General features: G+C 43.6%; 1 protein-coding gene across 8 annotated transcripts in view; it reads left to right on the top strand.

The window, feature by feature from the left end:
* KCNH7 (potassium voltage-gated channel subfamily H member 7) overlaps positions 1-19,329 on the top strand; it is a 264,571-nt gene that overhangs the window by 149,867 nt on the left and 95,375 nt on the right. For all 8 annotated transcript variants that reach the window (XM_079976250.1, XM_079976249.1, XM_079976248.1 and 5 more), the window contains exon 3: positions 3,337-3,492. In XM_079976250.1, coding sequence (XP_079832376.1) covers positions 3,337-3,492 — 156 coding nt within the window. The remainder of the gene's footprint in view (positions 1-3,336; positions 3,493-19,329) is intronic.

Raw genomic sequence — 19,329 nt, 5'->3', positions numbered from 1 at the left:
AACTGTGGCAAGTGCTTAACTGTTTTATTAAATGGATTGAAGCCACAGCTACAAATTCTGAAAGGGAGAGCCTGTTGGGTTTTAGGCACAGTTCACACTGTGCTTAGACGAAAGTGTGCAGTAGGAAAAATTACATTAACTTGAGTGGAGGTGGGGGTTACAGTTGACCATGTTAGGGTTATTGAGGCAGGGGGAAATCAGGACATGGGGGGGGGGCAAAGAGCCATATTACCCTGGTGGAAAGTGGCCTGTCCCACATTTCAATAGTAGGTGGGACCAAAAAGAGAGACATACCATAAATTGTACACACCCAAACCACTTAATACAGGACAGCTGCCTTGGCTTTTGCTGGCTCATGGTGCCAGACTGCTAGTTTTCTCTGATTTTAGCCATATTGCATTCTGTATCATTATACACTTGATGATTGCGTGGCAGGCGGTAAAGCTATAACACCTAATGCATGCACACTGAACATATACATAATTGAGAGTCACACTTAACATATGCAGATGCATTCATAAATAACACCAAAGCACTTATATATATTGGACTTACCATATGTGTGTGTGTGAGCAAGAGAGAGAGAGAGAGAGAGTGCACACACACACACACCACAAACACACTGTATATCTGGAATAGCTCTCCCATGGAAATAATTTCTCATTTCTGTCCACTGCCATCAAGATGGGTGCTGGTTTGAAGGAACTCTATCAATGACTGTAGATCACTTGATATATTCCAGGTTTTCTGCATTAGTTTCAGGCCCCTGTCATTATGGCCAGATAATTCTCTCGCAGATGTATCTGTGTGAAACTAGTAGCCAAAGTGCCTCTTGGTGCTTAATACTGCAATCACATTACTACCAGAGTTGATACCCAGTGCTACAGAAGCAGACAAATGACTTTGTAAAAAACACAGCTTGTAAAGAAAAGTTTTGGAGTTGAGGGAACATCATCCAGCCTCTTCAAATGCTCAATTATGCCTGTCACTGAAAAAGAAGAGGTGAGCCACATAGAAAAGGTACCAAGCAAGAGCAGTTTCCAGTGACTTCACTGTATGTGGCAGATGTCAAGCCCTTAGGCCACATTTTCGTATCTGCCATTTCTCCCACTTCTGCGTGGCATAAGTGAAAGTGGTTAAAAAGCAGGGTGCAACCCTGCTTACCCAGAGAGCAGATTTTTAATTACGTTTTTATATATGTTAGAAGCTTACATGTGAGTAGAAAGACCTTGAGGTGATCAAGGGTTTTCTGGTGGTTTAAACATTTCTTTAAAAAAAACATAAAAGAGTCATGCAATGCTCAGACAGGTGCAGGGATCTGAGCATTGGCGAGAGCCAGTGTGGTGTAGTGGTTAAGAGCAGTAGGCTCGTAATCTGGGGAACCGGGTTCGCGTCTCCACTCCTCCACATGCAGCTGCTGGGTGACCTTGGGCCAGTCACACTTCTTTGAAGTCTCTTAGCCCCACTCACCTCACAGAGTGTTTGTTGTGGGGGAGGAAGGGAAAGGAGAATGTTAGCCACTTTGAGACTCCTTAAAGGGAGTGAAAGGCGGGATATCAAATCCAAACTCCTCTTCTTCTTCTTCTTCTTCTTCTTCTTCTTCTTCGCTTCCTGGAACGCCTTGGGAGCAACGTCATTCAACACAGGGCATTGTTTCCCTGCAAGGCATTCCAGGAAGTATGGTTGCCAGAAGATTCTCATGCTGATTCCCACCAGGCCAGCCTTCCTGGAATGCCCTGGTTTTGGATGGCAGCTTTGCTTCACCACCACCCTGTGAGCAGTCAGAAAAGAGCTAGTCAGTTTATTTATTTATTTGCTCAGCTCTAAAGATAATCTGAATAGCAGCATGTCTGTTTGTGCTAAAGCTCCCCCCCCCCCGCCCTTGCATCTTTTCTCTGACGCTCAGGTTACATAGCCTCGAGGCTACATCTCGGCCTGTGTGCCATTCTCAATGATGGTTCCGAATGTCTCTTTTTCTTCTTCAGCCTCTGTGTATTCCCCATGGAAGACGTCCAGAGAGCTGCTGCATATGTTACAGTAGAGGCATATATTTGTTAACATATTCGGCGAGTTGTTTTGTTTCTGCTTGCAATATATGAAATTGGGTTGTTGTTGTTGTTTGACTTCATGTTTACTGTTGAGTTACCCATTGGTGTGTGTCAAGCTCTCTCATAGAATCATAGAGATGGAAGGGGCCACAAGGGCAGTGACATAGTGTGGGAGGGGCCACAGGGATGGTTGCCCCCGGCGCAAAATTGTTAGGGAAGCAAAATTTCAACACCTGGTGCTGCCTCAATGCAGCTTCTATCGCTGGGCTCCGTTGAAAATGGCGTTTCCACGCTCTGAATGATGTCTTTTATACTGAATGGACACAGAGCAGAGTGTTCCTGGCTTATCCAGGAAGCCAAAGTAAAGTTTTTTCAACTGAAAAACTCTCCCCACTCCCTAAAAACAAAAAACCTGCCGAAACTTTTCTGATTCAGAATTGGAAGAATGTGCAGAATTCCACCACAAAGACAGCTAAAATACAAATAGTTGTCTATTTTAAGCAAGTGTCCTCCCTGTAGCCCAGCCAAAAGTTTGACTTTCAAGCTGCTGACATTTAAGAGAATAATGGGGCTTTTTTCAGCCTCAGCCTCTCTGTTGATAAGGGGAATCGCAGGTGGCTGTTGACACTGAATACCTTCCCAGTATGATGCTGTGCACGTGTTTGAAGCATTTATGAGGAACAAAAAAGCAGCAAAAAAAAAGGCGAGCTGAACTCTTTCACCCACTTACAGTGGAGGCTGCTGTGTTTGAGCAGATGGGGCAGTGGCCTGCCATCCCCAGTCTGCCCTGAGCCAATCCCCACTTGCCTGCCTGCCCCACAACCAGCCTGAAAGGTGGCATTGCCTCTTTGCTTCTCCCTTCTTAATCTCAATGTTGCCCCTTGTAAAATTCATCAGAGAGGAGGATGGGGACAGAAGTAGGATTAGTTGGCTCTGCCTGTCATTTCTCCCATTCTACATCCAATTTGAGCTCCCTGTCTGACGCCCTACCAGTCCAAATGGCCACCATCCAGCACTGCTTGGAAGTAAGTCTCTTTAAACACAATAGGACTGGCCTCTGACTTGGCAAGTGTAGGATCAGCAGTGACATAAATAAGGGAGCTTCTTGAAATCACGATATGGTTGATCGATTGTCAGAAAACATTTGCCTGTCCTTAAATCAAATGAATGATCGTGTTTCTCAAAACAGTTAACATATTCCTAGAATGACTGGCATAGAAATCATTGGGGAGGAATGATTTCACTTACAAACCTTTGCTTAAATTGTTCCTCTCTCTCTCCTATCTAGGGTCCACCTTCATTTGCAACACCCACATCATCCCAGTGAAAAATCAAGAAGGAGTTGCCATGATGTTTATTATTAGCTTTGAATACGTAACAGATGAAGAGAATGTCGAGTCTCCAGAGAAACTGAACCAGATACTCTCAGCCAAAGTTGCAAACCGTAAGTGTGTTTACTATGGGAATTTGGGTGGGTGGGTCGTAGGGCATGGAACAAATGATATGCTACTCTTGGTAGAACTTTGGCCTTTAACACATTCCCTGGAACGAAGATTCTTGGGCTGTGTACGCACTATACCTTTTAAAACACATTCGAAGCACATTCTACCCCACAAAGAATTCTGGGCACTGTAGTTTGAGTTGGGGGAATGTGTTTCAAATGTCTGAACAGGAATTGCCTAATTTTTGTTGTCTATGCTCTGGTAACCTCTAGGTTACATTACCGCGACACGTTATATGTAGGGCTGCCTCTGAAGACGGTACGGAAACTCCAGCTGGTGCAGAATTTAGCAGCTAGGTTGCTTACCAGGAGGAGACGGTTTGAGCATATTACACCGATCCTGGCCTGACTTCACTGGCTGCCAGTTGGTTTCTGGGCACAATTCAAAGTGCTGTTTTTGACCTATAAAGCCCTAAATAGCTCATGGCCGCAATACACCAAGGACCGCCTCGTTTCATATGAACCAACCCAGGCCCTGCAATCTTCTTCTGAGGCCCTTCTTCGTGTGCCTCCTCCACAAGAGGTCTGGAGGATGGCAACATGAGAACGGACTTTTTCTGCAGTGGCTCCCCACTTGTGGAATGCTCTCCCCAGGGATGCTCACCAGGTGCCTCCACTGATATCTTTAGACACCAGGCGTTCGGCTGATTAGCATTCTATGGCCTTTGTAATGTATCTGTGGGAAGGGGGTTATTGGTTTGTTCTGCTTTTGTTTTCATTATGCATTCTGTGTTTTCATTTCCTATTTTTATGTCGGATGAGGGGTAGGATACAAATTTATTTAGTAATATTAGTTTTTTAAAAGCTTGTATTAAAGGTATGGTTGGGTCCAAATGAAGAGATTGTAGCTCAGGAGCAGAGCAGCTGCACTGCATGCAAAAAAGTCCAAATTTCCATTTGTGGCATCTCCAGGTGAAAACGTCAGTCACAGTCATAAAAAGGCAACACTGATTGATTAACTAGTTTGAATGTTTTAGTGGTATTAACCATGGCTTTATACATGCCTTCAACACATTGCATAGCATGTTCCCGAAAAATGTGTTATTCAAAATGCCTGGAAATAAAGGGAATGGGTGCAGAAGGCTTGCACTTTAAAAAAACCAAAAAAAAAAAACCAGCATGTTTATTAATTTGGGTAGGTAGCTGTGTTGGTCTGATGCAGTCAAAATAAAAATAAATAAATAATTGTCCAGTAGCACCCTATAGACCAACTAAGTTTATTCAGATATCTGTATCTGAAGAAGTGTGCATGCACACAAAAGTTTATACCAGAACAAACTCAGTTGGTCTATAAGGTGCTACTGGACAATTTTTTATTTATTTTATTTTTATTTCGATGTTTATTAATGTTTGAGAACACAGTAGACAAAAAAAAAAAATCAATAGGTTGTAAAAATCAGTGGGCTAATCAATCAAAGGAAAGGAAAACTAGAAAAAAACAAAACTGTAACCATAACTGTGACTCGGGGAGGTACAGAGATTGCTTTCTTCATACTTCACTTTCTATATTAAGAAAACAATACGGAGTGATGGGTCATAATTTACATCAGAATGAAATCAGATCAACAGTCACCAACAACAAGAATAAAACTCTCAGCGCCCTTAACAAATCACAGTTCCCAGGATTCTGTGGGGGGAGCCGTGACCATTAAAGTGGTATAAGAGTGCCTTAAATGTATTGTGCAGATGTGGCCGTGAACATATGCAGTGGAGGTATACAAAGATGGAAGGCTTTTTAAGTGAAATCATATGTAGTACAGTGGTACCTCGGTCTATGAACAGTCCTGTTAACGAACTATTCAGACAACGAACTCCACAAAACCGGAAGTACGGTAGGTGTTCTAGCTAGTGAACTTTGCCTCGGAAGACGAATGGAAGCCGAACGGTGGAAGGGCACCGGCAGCAGGAGGCCTAAGTAGGGAAAGTGCGCCTCAGTTTAAGAATGCTTTGGTTTAAGAACGGACTTCCGGAATGAATTAAGTTTGTAGATCAAGGTACCCCTGTACGAAAGAGGGCTTACTCTGCACGTGAAAAGCGGCTAAACAAGAAAATTGTACAGAATAGGATTCTTCCTAAGGTTTACATTTCTGTAGGTTTAAATTCACCATATATTCAAAACACATAACTCCCCCCAAAGAGCTACAGTTCCCAACAAACAAACTTTGTTTCCCAGAGCCATGTGCTTTAAATATATAGTGTGGATCTGAACTTAGTTACTGAAGGAAAAGAATCCTCATTTGCACTATGCTTAAAAAAATGTTTACACCCCATTTGCTTCTACTTTATGAAAGAATGCTTTTCAATAGATGTATCTACAAAATGCAGTATCATTGCTGAAGGCCATCAGTGCCTAGAAATCCAATTTTAAACATACACACACATGTCTATATCAGGAAGAATGTCTGCCTGCTCATCCAATTAGGAGGCAAAACCATATGAATGGAGTGTTGTTTTGTTTTTGTTTTTTAAAAAATGAGAACCATAATCTGCTTGCAGATATTCTAATGGCACAATAAGAGGCTAGATTTGTTAAACAAATTACTCATGAATTATTTGCTCAGCTTTGCTCCTAAGCTATTAACTTTAGCTAAAGCTATTAGGTTTAGCTAAGGCTATTAGGCTCTGGAAAGGCTGCATAAAATAAGGATGAAAATCTCCATCACTCGTTGCATTTAATAGTAGATTTCGGTCATTTGTTCTGAATTTATAAACCACTCTGCATTTAAGGGACAGAATGCCTTAACAGTGATATAAAATATAAAACTGATCATAAAGCAGTATCAAAAATGTAAACGCTAACCATAATTTAAAACTGCAGAGATGAAATATATGAAATTGGGAGGGCTTTGGAAAAAAGGAAGGTTTTCAAGAAATGTAGAAAACATAATTTGGGGCTTGCTTCCTTTTTGATTCTGGAAAACTGGTGCTGCAGTGCTAACAGTGTGTGCTTGAGCCACATAATGCCATTATCAGAGCTTCATCCTAAGGGCATGGAGTGGGATGGAGGTGGAGAGGTGGACCAGATATCCTGGTCCACAACAATATAGGGCTTTATACCTAGGCAGCATCTTAAAAAGCAGAGACATAACCTTGCTGACAAAGGTCTGTAAAGTTAAAGCTATGGTTTTCCCAGTAGTGATGTGTGGAAGGCTGATTGCTGAATAATTGATGCTTTTGAATTATGGTGCTGGAGGCAACTCTTGAGAGTCCCATGGACTGCAAGAAAATCAAACCTATCCATTCTGAAGGAAATCAGCCCTGAGTGCTCACTGGAAGGACAGATCCTGAAACTGAGGCTCCAATACTTTGGCCATCTCACGAGAAAAGAAGACTCATTGGAAAAGACCCTGATGCTGGGGAAGATTGAGAGCACAAGGAGAAGGGGACGACAGAGGACGAGATGGTCGGACAGTGTTCTCGAAGCTACAAACATGAGTTTGACCAAACTGCGGGAGGCAGTGGAAGACAGGAGTGCCTTAGTTGGACACAACTAAATGACTAAGCAACAACAACAAGTAAAACCTTGAATCTAGCTGGATAGCAGCCAGAACAAGGCTTTCAACAGAGGTGTTGCATGTTGTCGAAGTGTTGCCCTAGAAAGCAGCCGTGCTATGGCACCCTGTAAAGCCCATCTAGAAGGAGTGTTAAGCGCAACCCTTAAGCAGCCAATACTGATGACTCCAATGAGGACAGAGAGTGGGAGGAAGGGGCCAGAGCCCTCCTCCTCTTGCCCCTGACCAAAGAGCCAGGCCGTTCCACTGAGAATCACCCACTGGAAGTCTCATGCACCGTTTTCCTTGGCTCAGGGGAAGGAGGCAGCACCAGCCAATGTCAAGCAGGCCCCTTCAAGGCCGAGGGAGTGAGGAAGCTCCATGGCACAGACTGGGCATGTCAGGGGAGGAGGAAAGGCAGGCTTGGTCTCTGAGATAACAGTGTCGTCTTTGTGGGAATGTTCTGGGGTGCAGGAGAGGATAGATTGACTAATTATATCCTTATCCAACTTGTGCTAACAAGTTCCCAAAATATCAGCAGAGTTTATGACATTCCCTTTTAAGTTCGCAACGGTAATGTCTGCACAGGTTCGCTAGAACCTCTATAATAATTACTCTGGTAATTTCCCCTTTTGTTCCCTCTTAAAATACAAGGCACGACACAGTCTTTATAAAAGTATAAAAGAGTTTACTCATGTTCTGTTCACAATATGATCCCAGAAGGCAGACAGCTTTAGAAAGGTTACATATACTTAGACTCTATCTTATAGGAAGATAGTACTGTCCTCTCTTGGCTGAGAGCCAAGAGTGCATGTTGCTCCTTCAGAAGATGAAGATGAGAGAGAGAGAGAGATATGGCTGCCTGCCCTGTGCTTTTATCATTTACCTGCACAGGTGAGGCCACACCCACCTCTGGTCACATGCGGAGGAAGTCCTTCCCCAGGAAGTTTACCTACTTGCTAGACAAACATCCCTCCCCATGTTCTAACATGTACATTCTAGGAATGTTGTCATTGACTGCTCCTGTATTTACATCCCACAGTCTTAAGAGGCAGTAGGCAACCACGCTCAAGGAAGTACAGTGGTACCTTGGGATACAGACACTTCAGATTACAGACGCTTCAGGTTACAGACTCTGCTAATCCAGAAATAGTACCTCAGGTTAAGAACTTTGCTTCAGAATGAGAACAGAAATCGCACGATGGCAGCGGGAGGCCCCATTACCTAAAGTGGTACCTCAGGTTAAGAACAGTTTCAGGTTAAGAATGGACCTCTGGAACGAATTAAATTTTTAACCCGAGGTACCACTGTAGTAACACTATCAAGGTGATTTATTTCCACAGAGAACATTATCTACGTAGAGGAAGTAGGAATTGGATGGCGGCCCAATAGGGTGTAATGGGAGGTCTGGAAATAAAACATCTCACTAAAAAAGGCAAAGTTGTAAGGCTGCCTCCCAGACAAACTATTGAAACTTGGACCTGTAATTCTAACACACTGTATTTTCCAAGAGTGATCTGCAAATAGGAGGACTCGGGGCTAAATGCGTCAGTCAGACTGTTGTGGGCTATATGAAAATGGAAGGGTTCACCTCTGCTGTTCTAAGCTTATTTTTGCACATACGCACAGTCAGCCACCCAAGTACATTTCCAAAAAGGTTGGCTATGAAAGCCTACACATATCTACCCAGACGTAAGTGCCTCTGAATTCCACAGGATTTATTCACTGTAAGTATGTATAAGACTACAGCCTTTCTCAATAGTGCATCTCCAAATACTGTGTTGTATTAAAGCACCTGTGGTCCTGAAAACATTCTGCCAAAAATGTAACCTATTCAGATAAGAACCCAAGAAGAGCCAGATGGATCAGGCCAGTGACTCATTTAGTGTAGCATCCTATTCCCACAGGGCCCAACCAGATACCTATGGGGAGATCGACAGCAAGACTTGAGTACAACAGCACTCTCCCCAAATGTGATTCCCAGCTACTGGCATGCAGTTGCATTGCCTCTGACGGTGGAGTTAGAACATAGCCATTGTGACTACAAGCCACTGAGATTCTTAATCTCCATTATTTTGTCTAATCATCCTTCGAAGTGGTCAATGTTTGTGGCCATCTTTCTGTGTAATTGAGAACAGTTATGTAAGCACAAAATCCCCAGACTGCACATCTGAATTCTCCCTAATGTGCTTTGGAATTCTCATTGACTCCAGTGTAAGACTTCGAGGATTTGAACAGAATGGGCAGGTGAGGGGGGGGGGGGAATGCAACCATTTCATGACAATATGAAGGCCAAAGTTCAGCAATATGTGGTGGGGTATAAGGCCTGCCCTGAAAGTTTTTAAGAGAGTTGCACATCTGTGTGTCATAGGCCATAATCATTTGCTCCCTGTGCTACAGTTCTGAATCCTTCTCAGGAACTCTTATCATGTGGAATCATTGATTTTGAAACCCTGCTATATATACATCGAGGTGTGTCTCTGTTTGATAGCATTTGTGCCATAGAACTTCATGGGGAGGGGGGGCAAGAGGAGTTAAAACAGCAATTTCCCCATTTTGCTTACTGAAGCAAGTTTCCGCAGAATGAGTTATCTAATGGCCTCTGCTTAGGGAACCAAGAAATTTCTAATGCAGAAAGCATGTTGCACAATTTAAAAATCCCCTTCAGTGGAGCCTAAAGCTGGGCAATGTTCATTTTAAGTTGGAGATGAAACATTATATTACAAACAGAAAGCCTTTTAACCAAAGTTCATTATTTTAAAATTTACACATACACACACACAAAATCCATTATTCATGTGCTTTTAATAACGTTTTGCATGATGTTATGCAACATCCTTCTTGCATCTTACGTACCTAATACAGTGGTACCTTGGTTCTCAAATGCCTTGGTACTCAAATAACTTGGAACCCAAACACTGAAAACCCAGAAGTAAGTGTTCTGGTTTGCGAACTGTTTTTGGAAGCCGAGCATGTTCCATTTTGAGTGTTACGCTTCCAATTCGAGTGCCACACTTCCATTTTGAGTGCCACTCTGAGGTCTGTCTTTGCTATTTATTTTGCATTTTTGGTTTTGCAGCTTTTTGTTTCGTTTTTGTGACTGTGTGGAACCCAGTTCAGCTACTCATTGATTGTGTGACTGCAGTACATTGTTTATTGTACTGTACTTTCATTTTATGGATCAATGGTCTCATTAGATAGTAAAATTCATGTTAAATTTCTGTTTTAGAGGTTGTTTTTAAAAGTCTGGAACTGATTAATCCATCTTGCATTACTTTCTATGGGAAAGCATGCCTTGGTTTTGGAACGCTTTGGTTTTGGAACGGACTTCCAGAATGGATTAAGTTTGAGGACCAAGGTACCACTGTACACAACTTCAGCACAATACAGATCAAGTAAATAAGACATAACTCTGCATAGTTAACAGTGCAGGATTATTCAAAAGTAAGCTCATTTTATTTGGGCCTTATTTCTGAGTAAATGTGTGTGGGATTGTGCTGTCAGAGTAATTCAGAGAACAAACTGACATTTGCCCAAGTTTCTAAACTTCTCCATTAGTCACCACAGTGCATGTTGTAACTCATGTACAATAATCTATTGTTACTACTGTATGTCTAAAATTAAGAAGCCTTTTTTTAATGGCTTGAGATAAATTAAAGGAAAATGAAGGCCAGGATCCAAACAGCTGTCATAGGCTCATGGAAGGGGCTTGAGCTAACTCAGTGGGATTTTTGACTTCTAAAAAATCTGAACAATGCTATAGTTTTTGGAGGTGCAATTCTACATTCACTTACCTGGGAGAAAGGCCCATTGAGCAGAGTAGAGTTTCCTTCTGAGTAAACAAAGGTAGTTTTCCTTGCTGCACAGCAAAGTGGAAACAAGTCAGGAAAAGTGAAACCCTTTGCATATTGACTCAGAAGTCTCCCTGTGTTGACATACCACCATTGGTTTATTGTATTTATTCAAAACATTTATATCCTGAAATTAAATTAGAGATTTGCAAAGTGGCTTGGGGGGCGATGAAATTAAAGAATGATAAAAACCAAACCAATTACGAAACAACAGACTGTAAAACAGCAGTAAAATTGAACAAACCACCAGCAGAGAGAAAGCAGCACCGTTAAAACCAAAAGGCTGGGCAAATAAACCTGTTTTCCGCTGCTGCCTGGACTGATGAACATCTCTTGAGAGAGCATCCCAGTGCAAAGTTCTATGACCAATAAAGCCCAGTCCCAGCTTGCCATCTAACAGGTGCCAACTCCCTGGGGTCCTGGGTACTCAAGCACTCACAAAAATTCCCCATGAAGGAGCTAGGCACCCACAAATTTCAGTGCCAGAGCAGTGCATGCTGCATGACACCCATGGCCCTGAGCACCCACAGTCGTGGGGCCAAGTTAGCACTCCTGAAGAAGAAAATTCTGCACATGGTATGTGTGAATGAGCAGGCTTGTCTCAAGCAGCCCTTGAGATACCCAGATCTGAAATCACATGAGGCTGGTCAGAAGGACTCAGATCGTCTTGTGTAGTCTAGCTGCCATACACAGAAGAACCAACAAGTCTTCAAAGATGTCTAACACAATGTAGTCATCTAATCTGGACCAGACCATGAATAGCAGTGGCTAGACCATTTATGGGCAGCAGTGGCTTCACGTAGCTTCCTATGATCCAAATTTTCCTGGGAAATGCAGGTATGATCCCCTTCTGGGAAGCCATTGGTCCCTATAAAACCAGTGAGGCTTGGGGATCAGTGCTTCCACATTGTTGTGATCAGATGGGGTAAAATGTTGAGCCCTTAAATGCAAGGTGTGTAAGCTTGCTCCCAGATAAAGAAAAGGGAGTTGCATAAGGAGTGGTGTTTTTTTGTTTTTGTTTTTACCGTATTTTTCACTCTATAAGACGCACCAGACCATAAGACGCACCTAGTTTTTGGAGGAGGAAAACAAGAAAAAAAATATTCTGAATCTCAGAAGCCAGAACAGCAAGAGGGATCGCTGTGCAGCAAAAGCAGCGATCCCTCTTGCTGTTCTGGCTTCTGGGATAGCTGTGCAACCTGCATTCGCTCCATAAGACGCACACACATTTCCCCTTACATTTTTGAAGGGAAAAAGTGAGTCTTATAGAGCAAAAAATACGGTAAGTGGAATCTCGGGCAGGGTGGAAAGGGAGCACGTATCAGAGGTAGGAACAAAGCAAAGTAAAACAGCAGTTGGTCAACATGAGAGGTAGTCAGAATGCATAGCAAGGATACAGGTATTTTGCTGAGTATTAAGAAGAAAACATATGAAGGAGTGGCAGAGGATATGAGAACGGAAAAACGGTGGACAGAAATCCTTGGATTAAGCAAGGTGTCCTTTGATGGTACAGAACTACTGCCCAGTGGCTAATCTATTTGAGACACTAATACGTGTGCAATCCTATACACTCTTGCCTGGGGGGGGGGAACTCCCATTGAAAATAATTATGCTTGCTTCTGAGGAATAGGACTGACCCATAAGTTCATTTAAAACGGTCAGGATAAAGAGTGTTTTGTTCAAGCACATTGGTTATCTCATTGCGAGATCATTTTCCTTTAGATCAACTATTTTGGTATACAACTGGGCAAAAAGCCTTTGAAGAATGCTAGTGAAATTCTATCAAAGTATAGCTCAATCAGCATGAAGAGCAAGTCACTAATTATTTGCTCTTGCATATAATGTAAATAGTAAATTTATCCACAGATTCATGTACTTACAGGATCAGGATGTTGTTGTTTTGAAGGAAGAAGAAAAGCTTACTTGCTTGTGCCAGCCTAATTATGGCAAGTCTTGTGCCAATATGTGGACCTGCCTCAAAAAGCAATTAAAAATGAATTTTAGCTGGATGGCCCATGCATTGTGAAGTTTATGCAGAATCAAAAAGTTATTGGGCAGAAAAACATAGTCAGCACTTGGCAAGGTGCTTCAGAAAAATTACCGTATTGATTTGCAAATCTCTAAGAATCTCAATATAAACTACTTCATCACTCCATAGGATAATGACAAGGAATAATCCCAGTTTACTTAACACATGTCCCTTTGCCTGCAGTCCTATATACACTGACATGGGATTAATCTCCATTAAAATCAAGTATTGGGTTGCACCATTTGGTTTTTTTATTTCCATTGGGTTCATTTTTTGCCACATTTCGAAAAGGCTCAAATTAAGACCATAGTACGCATTGTGCTGGAACATGGGTGGCGCTGTGGTCTAAACCACAGAGCCTAGGACTTGCCGATCAGAAGGTCGACGGTTTGAATCCCCGCGACGGGGTGAGCTCCCATTGCTCAGTCCCTGCTCCTGCCAACCTAGCAGTTCAAAAGCACATGAAAGTGCAAGTAGATAAATAGGTACCACTCTGGCGGGAAGGTAAACTACGTTTCCATGTGCTGCTCTGGTTCGCCAGAAGCGGCTTAGTCATGCTGGCCACATGACCTGGAAACTGTATGCCGGCTCCCTCGGCCAATAAAGCGAGATGAGCACCGCAACCCCAGAGTCGTCCACGACTGGACCTAACGGTCCTACCTTTTATGTATTGTGCATCATCCTGTGTATTTATTTATCCATCTGTCCAGTGCTTTTTTTCTTAAAAAAATGTTTAGGGGTACTCTCATTTTCCTACTCATATTGAAATACTGTCCCCCAATGAGGCCAAACTTAGATTCACAAAATGTTTAGCGGTATGCATACCCCTGCGTACACCCCCCCCCCGAAAAAAACACTGCATCTGTCTATGGAGAGGCTCTGTGGATATTCTGACCTGAATAAGCGAAAGATATTTCCAACATTGAAGAGTCCAGGCAAAAGAGGTCACTTCACACCTTACATGATACCAAATGCAGGCTTACAACCAGGGCCAGATTAGGTTTGATGGGGCTCTAAGCTACTGAAGGTACTGGGGCCCTGTATATATCCAGCTGTCCTTTGTCGAGAACAAATTGTTGCTGTTTTTTGTGTTGAATATATGTTTTATGGTAATTTATGGACCTAATAGGTATCTAAAGCCATTTTTTTTATCTTATATTTTGGAAATGTACATCCAGGTTTTCTTCCTTTAAATTTTTTGGGGTGCCCTAAGCTATAGCTTATGGGACGCAGGTGGCGCTGTGGGTTAAAGCCTCAGCGCCTAGGACTTGCCGATCGAAAGGTCGGCGGTTCGAATCCCTGCGGCGGGGTGCGCTCCCGCTGCTCGGTCCCAGCGCCTGCCAACCTAGCAGTTCGAAAGCACCTCTGGGTGCAAGTAGATAAATAGGGACCGCTTACCAGCGGGAAGGTAAACGGCGTTTCCGTGTGCGACTCTGGCTCGCCAGAGCAGCGATGTCACGCTGGCCACGTGACCCGGAAGTGTCTCCGGACAGCGCTGGCCCCTGGCCTCTTAAGTGAGATGGGCGCACAACCCCAGAGTCTGTCAAGACTGGCCCGTATGGGCAGGGGTACCTTTACCTTTACCTTTTAAGCTATAGCTTGTTTAGCTTAAATCCGGCACTGCTTGCAACCACTTCAGCAGAAGGGAGAGAGCTGCAGCCAAGCCTATCAGACACAACTACATGTACAGTATGCTACATATGGAGGAAAGGGAATGTGTTTCTTGTGTGTGCATTTTTTTGAAGCCCCTTCTATGAACATACGGCTCCCTTCTGTTTGTGGAACAGCTTCATTGGCTCCAACCCATAATTTTATAGAATGGATCCAACCCATCTATTGCTGAGGTCCTGCTTGCAGGTTTTGCACAGCCATCTTGTTAGCTTCTGTGAGAACAGGATGGTGGACTAGATGGACCATTGGCCTGATCCAGCAGGCTCTTCTTACGTTCTTATAGAGAGAGTTCAACCATGAGCTTGGGTTTGGATGATATGCTAACCAAACCTTAATCAGCTTAATGTGGTGCAGACCAAGGAGGAGCAGAGCGACGGAGACTTTGTCTCCTGGAACATACTTAGTGTGACCTGCAGACCAGACCAGTGTCAATAGGAGGTTTGCCGAGCTCTTCATTTTTTACTTACAGTAAAACAGATCTAAGAAGGGACAGAAGGGAATGGCACAAAAGGTTAGCGAGCCCTATGTGGCAAAAATGCTACATTATTGATGCTCACCTTACTTTGTCTGTTTTATTATTTAGTGCAGCATTTGGCCTTATAAATCCGAAAAGGCACAGTTTTACATCATGGCAATGAATAAATAATGTAACCAAGGAATCCTTCCTACATCTCATATTGTAATTCTATAAGTGAACATCTGCGTTGTTCTAAGTGCCTGTCTGAAGCTGGGAATCCCTCAGAGTTTGGGATCTCCATCCAGCCGCAGATTTCAGCAGTGCCCTGCGCAACACCAAAATTCAGCACCCCTCTGCTTCTTACGCTCCATCGTAAATCAGAGTTGTGGCACCCCCAGGGGCTTGGCCAGTGCAACCAAACCAGTCGCATTCCCCTAAATCCACTTCTGCTCCATCTCCAAATGTGTTGTCTGTTATACTTATTTATTTACCACCTTTCCTCCAAGGAGCTCAGCATATATTGGTTCCCTGTCAGGCTTTGGGGAATCCAATCACTTTCACAGTAGCAGCCAAGAAGCAGAGAAAGAATAAAAGTTCTTACCACGTAATTTATTAACATTCACAGTGAGAGAGACGAAGGAATGTAGTCTTCCCTAAATAATGGCACTGCTCCAAGTAAAGTCTCCCCCCTCCACATCTCTCCTATTCTACGTCACCCTTGGGTTGGCTAATCTGAGCTTTCTGCCTCTGAGCTCGCTGTTCTACTAACCTCAATGCACACCTGGTCCTGGGAAGGGGGGCCAGGAATGCTTTCCAAAGACACTGAGTCTGTCAGCTGTCTCTCCTCTGGTGCTTCTTCTTCCTGCTGTTCATCTCCCAATATTTCCCAGCTTCTCCCCTCTGCAGCCTCTGAACTATGTCCTTCTGCAAACCACTGTTCTAAATCTATACTGTCCTCCTGTTCTCAGGAAAGTTCAGGAGAAGGGGGCGGCAGTCCCCACCAGTCCTCCTCAGTCCAGCCCCTGACATTCCCCACACTACCCCATCACCCACCCATTGTCTCTTCACAATTGTATCCTGAGAGGTAGATTAGGCCGAGCAATTGTGACAGGCCCAAGATCTCCCAGCAAGCTTCATGGCTCAGTGACGATTCCAGTTCCCAGTTCCTGCCCAATAATGATGCCACGGTATCTTTCAATATGTGGCTTGGAGAGCTGTAAAATGTGGTGTTCTGGGTTTACTTAAGGCAGGGGTGGATGATTTGTGGCCCTCCAGATTTTGTTGGATTACAGCATCCCTGACCACTGGCCATGCTGGCTGGGACTGGGGGGAGAGATATCATGTTCTCTACACCTGATTTAAGGGTTTGGATACACAGAACTATCTGGACCTGCAGTTTCAGAGCAGACCTTAATATTCATAGGCTGAATAATATTCTAGCTGAATAATACTCATTGTCAAGGATTCCAGGGAAACCACCAGGAACCTTGCTGCCTGTGGATGGAAATGACTTCTGTGAGCTATAGTAGTAGACTGTGCATACTTGGGCCTCAAAGCCTCTTTAGACAGGTAAAGAAAGTGCAGAAATATATTGTAAGATTACCAGACAGTGTGAGGAGTTTGGATCATCCAGGCCTGGAATAGATAGTAGGGCTCTGTTATGAAGCGTGCAGTTTGCACACAGACCTGCAGTTCTCAAATGATACCCATTTTATAACCTAAACATGACATCAGGGCATCTAGTCAGGAAAATGATGCTGACTAGAGACATTTGGTTTTCAAAAAAAGGGGGGGGGAGGATGTTGGAGGAAGCAAAGGTGGTGGGTTGGGGGTGGGTTGGGGAAGTGTCAAGGCAAGCAAGAATCAAAAGGAAGGAGGGAGACTTCAGGGCAATGCTAGAGGGGAAGGTGAGGTGTGGGAGGGGAGGATCAGCCAAGAAAGAAGTTAGGAGCACAGCAAGGAAGAAGAAAGAGAGCAGATCAACCGTGCATCCTCAAAAAGAGCAACTTGATTGGGCTTGACAGCAGAAGATAGGGGAAGGGGAAAGAGTTAAGGAAAATACTGACTAACTCTCCAGAAAGACTGAGATGACATTGGAATAAAAAGACAAAAAGGATAGGGGGAGTTGATACCTGTCCTTATTTCTGCAATATATGTTTGATGTGGAGGTGTGATAGAGAAGGGGATGAGCAAAAGAAAAAGAGGGAAGCTCCAGAGAAGAGTTCCTGTTCAAGGAAAGGAGGGCTGTACAATCCCCAGTTGCTAAGGCAAAGAGCAACCATTTCAATGCCTGGGATGAGCATTTAATGATTAAAATGAAAGCAAAGTCTGAAACCCTTGTCTTCCTCTCTTATCAAAGTCGGGGTGTCTGTACAGCTAAGTTAAGAGGTGAAGATCCTTATGTGTGGAGTAGTGGTTAAGAGCAATAGACTCGTAATCTGGGGAACTGGGTTCGTTTCCCTGCTCCTCCACATGCAGCTCCTGGGTGACCTTGGGCTAGTCACACTTCTCTGAAGTCTCTCAGCCCCACTCACCTCACAGAGTGTTTGCTGTGGGGGAGGATGGGAAAGGAGAATGTGAGCCGCTTTGAGACTCCTTTGGGTAGTGATAAAGTGGGATATCAAATGCAAACTCTTCTTCTTCTTCTTCTTCTTCTTCTTCTTCTTCTTCTTCTTCTTCTTCTTCTTCGTGATCTAGCAAAAGGAAAGTAAAAATCAACAGTAACTGCAAACATAGCTGTCAAACACTTCTAAAATGGGGACTTAATTATCCAAAATAACAAGCAATCCAGGAAGGGGCACAGGAGACCAGGGATTAAGTCAGAAAGCAATAGGCATGCCATAGGGATAATGACTACATAGCACATAGGCAGCAGTTCAGAGGATAAGCTTTTCTTTACTTTTTGTTATAGCACAAGCTGCTCCTACATCTTTCTATGACTGGAATTTCAGCCTTCCATTCTATGCACTTAACAAACCTGGATTTCCCCAGACATTTTAGCAATTTTCTCCTGGGCACTGCTTCTGATTGCAGTATTCCGGCTATGTCCGGGAAATTCCAGACATATGGCAACCCTACAATTTGCCTGATCAACAAAGCAGGATCTTCAGCTGGCTGTGCCTTTAGTCACCAACATTTAAGTTCTCCAGCTCTGAGCCAATGGAGATCCTGAGCTGGAGAACACACCCACAGCGCTGTACATCTTGTACTTTTGCTGTTTTTGACTCCCAAGACTGTTCTGATATCTATTTGTCCTCCTCACTCGCCTTTAAAAGGTTTCCCTTAGCAGAACAGCATCAGTCATCCTGATCACTCCGACTTCTTTCCTCCTCTGGCACAAGCCAGTAAAAGAGTCCAGCTTAGCAAGATATCTGGGATTGTGGTTTGCTTCTTCCTAACAAGCAAGGCAGGATTGCTAGCCTGCCTTGGAAGGAATGGGTTTCCCAAATCTAAAAACCTGACTGTACAGTCAGTCTGGAACGGGCCCCAAAATCCACATTTTTCTTCCTCCAAGGGAGCATTTTCTAAAATGCATTAACTTGAGCTTGTGAGTCAATGTATAAACAGAAAGCCAGCTGTGCTCAAAGCTCACTCCTTTATCAGTCCGTGACGGCAATGGATGACCTTGGCTGTTCCAGTGGAGCAGGGATGGCACTCTGTCTATCTTATCTTACATTAAGACCACACTCTGACGCACAAACTTAGTCCGGGAATGGCGCCAGGAGTTGGTGACCTCTTGCTCCAAGATAAGAGTGCCGGAACAGGAACACCCTTTTATGATCAAAAGTATAGGAAGAGGAAAACCCTTTTATGGTTAAGAGTAAGGAGCAGGAACATCTGTGATGTCAACTTGCGTGTATAAGCTGACATGGCTGGATTCCTGGGGAAGGGGGGAGAGGGTGCCTGGAGGATATATATACTGCATGAAATCTCTCATTTCTTTGGACTTGCTGTGAGCTGATCACACAGGTGCCTTCTGCTATCTGGAGAGCAGAATAAACTCTTTCTCTGAATCAACCTCAGTGTCATTTGACTTCCTTCCTCCCTCCCAGGAGCAACGCAGACCCCACCAGTCGGTAAAGTTTAATAAGGCTACACCTTAAACCAAGGTTTGTTGTTAGCTTATGAATCTCGACTTGGTAGGGATCAAACAACCCTGTATTTGTTAGAAGAAGAGCAGAGTGGGAACAGTTGGGCAGAATGCATGCAATGCCTTAAGTCAGTTTCTTGTTTTTCCTATCATAAGAGCAATTTGCCACATTTTTGCATCAGGCATCGGCA

Source organism: Podarcis cretensis (genome assembly GCF_951804945.1).
Source record: "Podarcis cretensis genome assembly, chromosome: 1".
Classification (NCBI taxonomy): domain Eukaryota; kingdom Metazoa; phylum Chordata; class Lepidosauria; order Squamata; family Lacertidae; genus Podarcis; species Podarcis cretensis.
Note: the sequence above shows the minus strand (reverse complement) of the source record. Positions and strands in the feature narration are given on the sequence as shown.